The 6,597-nt window shown below is 45.9% G+C and overlaps 1 protein-coding gene across 2 annotated transcripts; it reads left to right on the forward strand.

Annotated features, from left to right (window-relative positions):
• Positions 1 to 1,844: 1,844 nt before the first annotated feature.
• SPP1 (secreted phosphoprotein 1) lies at positions 1,845 to 6,431 on the forward strand. Of its 2 annotated transcripts, XM_066318017.1 has the most exons (8): positions 1,845 to 2,064; positions 3,306 to 3,372; positions 3,473 to 3,523; positions 4,395 to 4,499; positions 4,636 to 4,680; positions 4,961 to 5,239; positions 5,699 to 6,029; positions 6,075 to 6,431. In XM_066318017.1, exons 2-8 carry the CDS (start codon positions 3,319 to 3,321, stop codon positions 6,167 to 6,169), a joined length of 960 nt encoding a protein of 319 aa, XP_066174114.1. In that variant the 5' UTR covers positions 1,845 to 2,064; positions 3,306 to 3,318; the 3' UTR covers positions 6,170 to 6,431. The 2 variants fall into 2 exon arrangements, with proteins under 2 accessions (XP_066174114.1, XP_066174112.1); XM_066318015.1 differs by having other exon boundaries at positions 1,846 to 2,064; positions 5,699 to 6,431.
• The last annotated feature ends 166 nt before the right edge of the window (positions 6,432 to 6,597 follow it).

The raw sequence follows: 6,597 nt of genomic DNA on the forward strand, positions 1-6,597 counted from the left end.
TGTGGACAGGAGAACAGGACACAGCACACCCAGTCCCACATCCAGGGGTGTGAGCCACTGGCTTCACTCTGTCTCCATTTGTGCTCTGTCAGATGGAAGTAGTTTTTTACTGATGGTCAGGACTGGTGTTTGGGATCAAATGTACTTGGCTCCCTAAGGGCTTGGCTTGGGGTGCCCTGGCGTCAACAGAAGAGGCCTTTTGAAGCTGCCCTGGTAACTAAGTATCAGCTCCCTTGTGATGCACAAACCAACACTTTGAAAGAGCAGCCACTTCCCGCTGGAGTCCCATGTCTGCATCCAAGGCCATCAGCAAACTGGTTTCCAGCAGCACTGAGCTGTAGATACAGTGGGAGATGGTAAATCTGTCTAAATCAGTGTAAGATCTTGATGCTGAAATCCTGCCTGCTGAAATCTTTTTTGGTTGAAAAGTCTTTCCTGAGTTACCATATAACAGTGGTCACATAGCTTCAAAAATAAAAGATAGGGTAGTCCTCACTCCGGTGGATCCTTATAGTCAGAACTACTAATGATATATTATCTACCATGTTGTTATCCAGTTCTCTTGCTGGGATATTAGAACACTCTCTTAAGTACACTAAGCTGAACTTCCAGCTGTTGCTATCTCAGCTCAAAAATATAATCAGCTAAGTCTGTGTGATGATGTGACGAGCAGGTGCTGAGCTAAGGTGGGTATGTTACTCCTGATGTCTCCAAACGTGCCCCACAATGTCAGTAAGCACAGGATAACTGGTAACAGGGGCTGGCACCAACAGATCTCTCTTGTCTGCTTGACTAAGGACACAGCAAACATCAGCTGGGTGTCACAAATGAGAAGCAAGATAACCATCTTGAAACAGTTATAAATATTCCGCCTTCTGAGAGGGCTGCTTGGAATGTTTTCCTGTGTTTGAATGACACCTCATTGCTCTTTTAAGGACACAACACATGGAAGAGCATTTGAGAGCCCTCCAGCACATCCCAGCTGATGCAGAATCAGTCCAAAGCTGTGGACATCCAAGAGAGGCCACAATAGATCTGTCACCCATCAGCAGGGCTGATGCACTGCTCCGTAGCAGACATGGAATTTCATCCCATGATGTCCTTTGCTTCCCAATGCCAGTCATGGCACTTCTTGTGCTGGAACTATAGCTGCCCTTTTTTTTTTTTTTTTTTTTTTTTTTAACTTGAAAAGTATCTGGCACCTGGTCCCTGAGAAGGATTCTGAAATGGATTTTGTGCATGAGACAGCTGTAGCAGATGACCTGACCAAACCACCTGAGAAAGGAGCCAGAAGGAATACAAATGGATAGAAAAGGAGCGAGACTCCCTCAAAAGGATGCATCAATCTTCTTTAATAAGACCACTGGCTCTAATACACCTTTACAAAAGAGTTTCTGCGTGCAGAATGCCTACTGAGACAACTAGTACCACTAATTTATTTTTTTTTAGCCAGGTCAGACCAAAAAATGCAAAAGGCCATGTTTTGCAAAATCTTTGCAATTCCTGTGGCACCATGCATGCCCTGGAGAGCAAGTCTACAACTCTGTGGAAACATTAACACCTCCTCTGTGAATTTTATGTTCAGATTTATTTCTTCCAGCACACGTTAGGTATTCTTACCCCCTGCAGAACTGAGCACAAAAGATTTCTGGGAAGCTGGGCTCTGGCTTTTCACAAAAGTGGAACAGACATGCCCTGAAGCCCTCCTACACTATACCAAACACTGTGCATTCAACAGACCTGCTGGTTAATGATCTCGCCCATAAGTAATGTTTTAACCTTAGAATGGTTTATGTTTGCTTCAAAAGCCACAAAGCCAAAGAGGAAGTGTAGGAGAACAGTGGGCAGGACAGTGGCCAGGAGCCTCATGACCTCATCTTTTTCCGCCTCTTGGGGATTGGTGGCTGTGCTTGGGACAGGGTTTAAATTCCTGGAGCTCAGAGATGTCAGGCAGCAGGGGACAAAGGGAGAAAGCCAGAGCTGCTGGGAGCCAACTGGCTGGAGCTGCTGCTGGGATCACTGAGAGTGCTCTCGTCGTGGCTGACTCCTTCAGCACCAGAAAAGGTAATTTTTTTTTTTGCTTTTTTTCCTGACGTGACAATCTATCTGCAGCTTTAGCCTAGGAAACACTGAGCAGATCTTTAAAAACTGCTTCATTGGGCAGGGATGTTTGATATTTCTCTGTGGAAAAGGCTTTTATAGGAGCAAGGTTGCTTTAGCAATGCCAGGTATTACACATAATCAAAATTTTAAATTTGTGTGCTGATAGATGTTGGGAGAAGGTTACTGGAAACTCTGCCACTGAATCATGCACTAGAAACTCAGAGCTAGTGCTTGAACACAGAAAGCTTTCTTCCTCATGTAACCACTGCCTGGCAGTGTCCTTGTTTCTCCTGGCAGGCTCATGGTTTGTGCTGCACAATCCTGAGTGGATGGGACAGTCACACTTCTCTGTGAAACTGGAAACACCTCTATTACAGTGTCGAGTCTCAGGGCCAGCCTTACTGATGCATTTTGAATGCCTCAACCAGCTTTCTTTCCTGCTGTCACTTACCAAAGTTTTGAATGACTCTTGTTCATCAGTAAATTGGCTTAAAGTCTCAGGGATGTTCCTTATTCTGGGAACTGGTCAGTAAGCACTGAAATTTACTGTAGCTCTCCTAATCTCAGGAATCAGTTATTTATTAAATTACTAAAGCTCCAATGTGAACAGCTATGGGAACAGCTATTTCACTTAACACCTTCCTTGGAAACACAGGTTATTTTGTTCAGACTTCTGGAGGAGGAAATGCAGGTCTATCAATAAGAGCAGGTTAGGTTCATATAAACTGACATTACTCAGCACCTCAAGTTAATAACCCTAAAAGCTAGTTTTAAAATAGCTGACAAGAGAATACAAATTGTTTGCTTTTACCTGCCTTATTTTTTTTTAATTATTGTGTTAAATAAATGAAGATAAAGCAAAGCTGATATTTATAACAATTTTTACAGACCTTTTCCTTTGCCTGTGCAGGTCAGTAGACACCAGGAGTCAGTTCACCTTTTCAGTGTGGTTTTTCTTACCATTGCTCAGCTCTTCTCAGCATTCACTTTCAAAATTCTTGTAGCTTTTTGAGCTGCTAAGTCATTACAAGGTGGGTGGGTGGTGGTGATGGGGATAGAAGAAATAAAGTTAGCATGGGCAAGATGAACCCACAGCAGTGATCTGGTCTTGGCACAGTGAAGCACACCAGGATAGAGGAAAAGCCTATAGCATTTCTGTGGTATTTTACTTTATTGACTTACTGTTCCAAAATATTTTCTAGGTAAAATATCACGATGAAGGTGGCAGTTTTGTGTCTATGCCTTATCAGCATCACCTCTGCATGGCCTGTGAGTAAGCCACAAACACCATCCCCAGCACTTGCATCATACCCTTTCCACATCAGAGAGAAATACTGATAAATGTTTTTTCCTCCTTTCTCCCTTCAAGGTGATTCAATCCAAGCAGCATGCCATTTCTGCCAGCTCTGAAGAAAAATATGTAAGCTCATTTTGTCTTTCTGTTAATTTTCTTTGATAAGTACTTTTTATTTTTGTTTGTTTGTTTGTTTGTTTTCCTCTGAAACACATTTTCTGGTACTTGTTCTATGATTGTAGATACTTGCAGAACATGTCCTCACCTGGCTGCTATGAGCTAGTTTCAAAGCAGAGAGCCAGTGATGTCCACAGACTTTTTCCTGGGTCATATGTCCCACTTGTGGACTTTCATTAGTTCTGTCTCTGGACCAGCACTGGAAATCTTTTTTCTTAATGAAAAATGTGTTAGCTGTTAATTAAAAAGAAAAAAGGACTGCAGTATGGCAAAATTACTATAACCTGTATTCCTTAGTGTGGATCAGATAACAATATTTGGTGTTGGAGGAGCACCTTAATCCAATATCCATTTTTTTTTTGAGTGATGTAAGCAAACTGCATTCAGTCTTGTATCTAGCTCTTTAATTTATTTCCCATTGCCAGCTGTTACCCTTGTAAAATCAATTCTTGGCTCTGAGAACCAGCTACTGCATTTAATTTAGAGTCTCCAGAAAGGGCCTAAGAATTAGCAGAAGCAATGCGTGTTAGATATAACTCCAAATTCCACTCAATAAAAACAAGCTGGAGAAACTGATCTGAATTTGCCTGGGCTCTGCCAGTGAGAGAGGCATATCTGTCTATCTTTTGGGTACAATGTTCATCTGGGAGCATGGCTTGTTCTGAGTCCTCTTCCTACGGCAATCAATAGCTGAGGACACATCCCATACAGAAGGACTATGTACTGCAGATGCCACGTCTGCCTGAAAACACAGGTTGGGATGCAGCAGCTCTGCCTGCTCCTTTGAGGATGAACCTCTCCCTTTTATTTTCTCTTGAAGGACTCCAGGGGCCATCACTTGCACAGATATCACAATGACCACGTGAATTCTCAGTCTCAGGAGAGTCGGCAGCATCCACAGAGTGACCTGGCATCATCTCAGCAGGTACAGGCACCCAACTGGAGGAGAAAGCAGAGCATCTTTCCATGCCAAGATTTGCAAGTTATGATTAAGTGCTTAAAGAATAGTCAACACTGTATGTGCCTTTGTGTACTAACATTGAGCTTTGTGTTGCTTTCAGACCCTTTACTCTTCAGAAGAAAGTGTGGATGCCCCAGAACAACAGGTAAGTGTTTTGAAGGACAACATGTCAATTGAGTGCTGCAGAACAGCCAGTGTGTACTGTAACAGCTCTCATTTTTCCTCACTCAAGTGTGGTTCTTGCAGTAACATCTCTCCCAAAATAAAACAAAGCTCCAGGCAGGGTGAGGTGAACTCAGTGCAATGCCTGCACATAGCTAGTCAAGAGTGGGTGACCACCTAAGCTGTGAGTGAATGGGACAGACACCAGTCTGCACCTCTCACATCCATGTTCATTTGCCTGATGCATAATAAATGTTTTCCAGCACTTTCCTGATGTGTCAAGCAAGAGCCATGAAGATGTGGATGATGATGATGATGACGATGACAATGATTCCAATGACACTGATGAATCCGAGGAGGTTGTCACGAGTTTTCCCACAGACATTCCATTAACAGAACCATTCCCCACTTTCCCTTTCACCCGGGGAGACAATGCTGGCAGAGGTGACAGTGTGGCCTACAGGATGAGGGCAAAAGCCGCACTGTTGAGGGCCAAAGCTGCATTGGTGAAGTCTATCAAACTCCACAAAGCTAACAAAAAGGTAAATAGCACTGAGCAGTGGTGCCCACGTTCTTGGAGATGGGGAGTAAACTTGAAAATGACATGGCATTTTATGGGAGCTGGTTTTGAAAACTGGTGTGGGGAAAGTAGGCACAAGTGAAGGAATGCATTTCCCTTCTGTGGATACCACAGATCAGGGGGTCTCGATGGCTGCCCATGTCACTGGGGCAGGAGGGTGGCCTGCTGCTGCAAGCTGCGCAAAACTGCAGCTTGCACTGTCACCATATACTTGCACACGTGAAATCTGAGGCCAGGGGCAAATGAGAGTTTCTCATAATGTGAAAGGTACATGTAAGCCCATAAAACACCAGAGTATCTCCATGCAGAGGTTCACCATGCAGGCTGTGTCCCCGCAGCCCGAGCAGCCTGCGTTAGTGCAGCACTCGGTGGAGCAGCTCCTCAGAAGTGACACTGGCTCTTGTTCTGCTCTCTAACACAGCTCAGCTACGATGCCACTGAGGAAGATGAGAGCTACACGGATGCAGACAGCCAGCGTTCTGTCTCCCGGGAGGATTCTGCTTCCCTCAGCTCCCTGAAGAAGCACGCCAGCAGCGTGGAATGGTCTGAGCGGGACAGCAGCGAGCAGGACAGCGACCTGCGTGACCGGAGCTTGGAAAACGACAGCTGGCACAAATCCGAGAGCCACGAGGCAGACGGCGACACTAGCAAGTCTGGTGTCAGAGGGGACAGCCTCTCGAGTGTGGAGAGCAGGGAGAGCCGGGACAGCCAGCCCAGTGTGGAGAGCAGGGAGAGCCGGGACAGCCAGCCCAGTGTGGAGAGCAGGGAGAGCAGGGAGAGCCGGGACCGCGTGTCAGCTGAGCGCTCTGACGATATCAGCAACCAAACCCTGGAAAGTGCCGAGGATTCTCAGGATCGCCACAGCATCGAAAGTAACGAAGTCACCGTTTAAAGGGAGATAAAAATAATATTTCCCTTTTTTTTCAATCCCTACCTAAGAGAAGCGGAGAGTAGCTTCATTTCGGGGAAGTGTTTGTCCATGTAGTTGGCGTGGTGACTTTTGGGGCTCGGGGCGGTCCGTGGCCCCCGGGGTTGTGCCGGCGGAGGCTGTGGGACGCGGCGGGCGAGTGTCGCCCCTCGGGCACGCTGCTCCCTGCGCTGCCGGGACGTGTTTTGCTGTAACGGGAATTAAATAAAAACCTCAACCCCCTGTACCCGCGTTACTATTCATTGGGGCTTGGACGGGGCGGGGGCAGCTTTACTACTACTTCTTAAAATGATGTGAAATCGCCGTTCCGCACAAATTTAACCAGTAAAGCCTCTTCGCGAGGCCTCCGTGTGCTTTCGCCGAGGATGAGCGGGACCCGGAACACGCAGCGC

The sequence above is a fragment of the Sylvia atricapilla genome, chromosome 4 (genome assembly GCF_009819655.1).
Source record: "Sylvia atricapilla isolate bSylAtr1 chromosome 4, bSylAtr1.pri, whole genome shotgun sequence".
Lineage (NCBI taxonomy): Eukaryota > Metazoa > Chordata > Aves > Passeriformes > Sylviidae > Sylvia > Sylvia atricapilla.

Coding starts and splice junctions, on each gene's coding strand:
- SPP1 (XM_066318015.1), top strand. CDS start 3,319: ATGAAGGTGGCAGTTTTGTGTCTATGCCTTATCAGCATCACCTCTGCA. Junction 4,500..4,635: donor ACCTGGCATCATCTCAGCAG/GTACAGGCACCC, acceptor TGTTGCTTTCAG/ACCCTTTACTCTTCAGAAGA. Junction 4,681..4,960: donor TGGATGCCCCAGAACAACAG/GTAAGTGTTTTG, acceptor AATGTTTTCCAG/CACTTTCCTGATGTGTCAAG.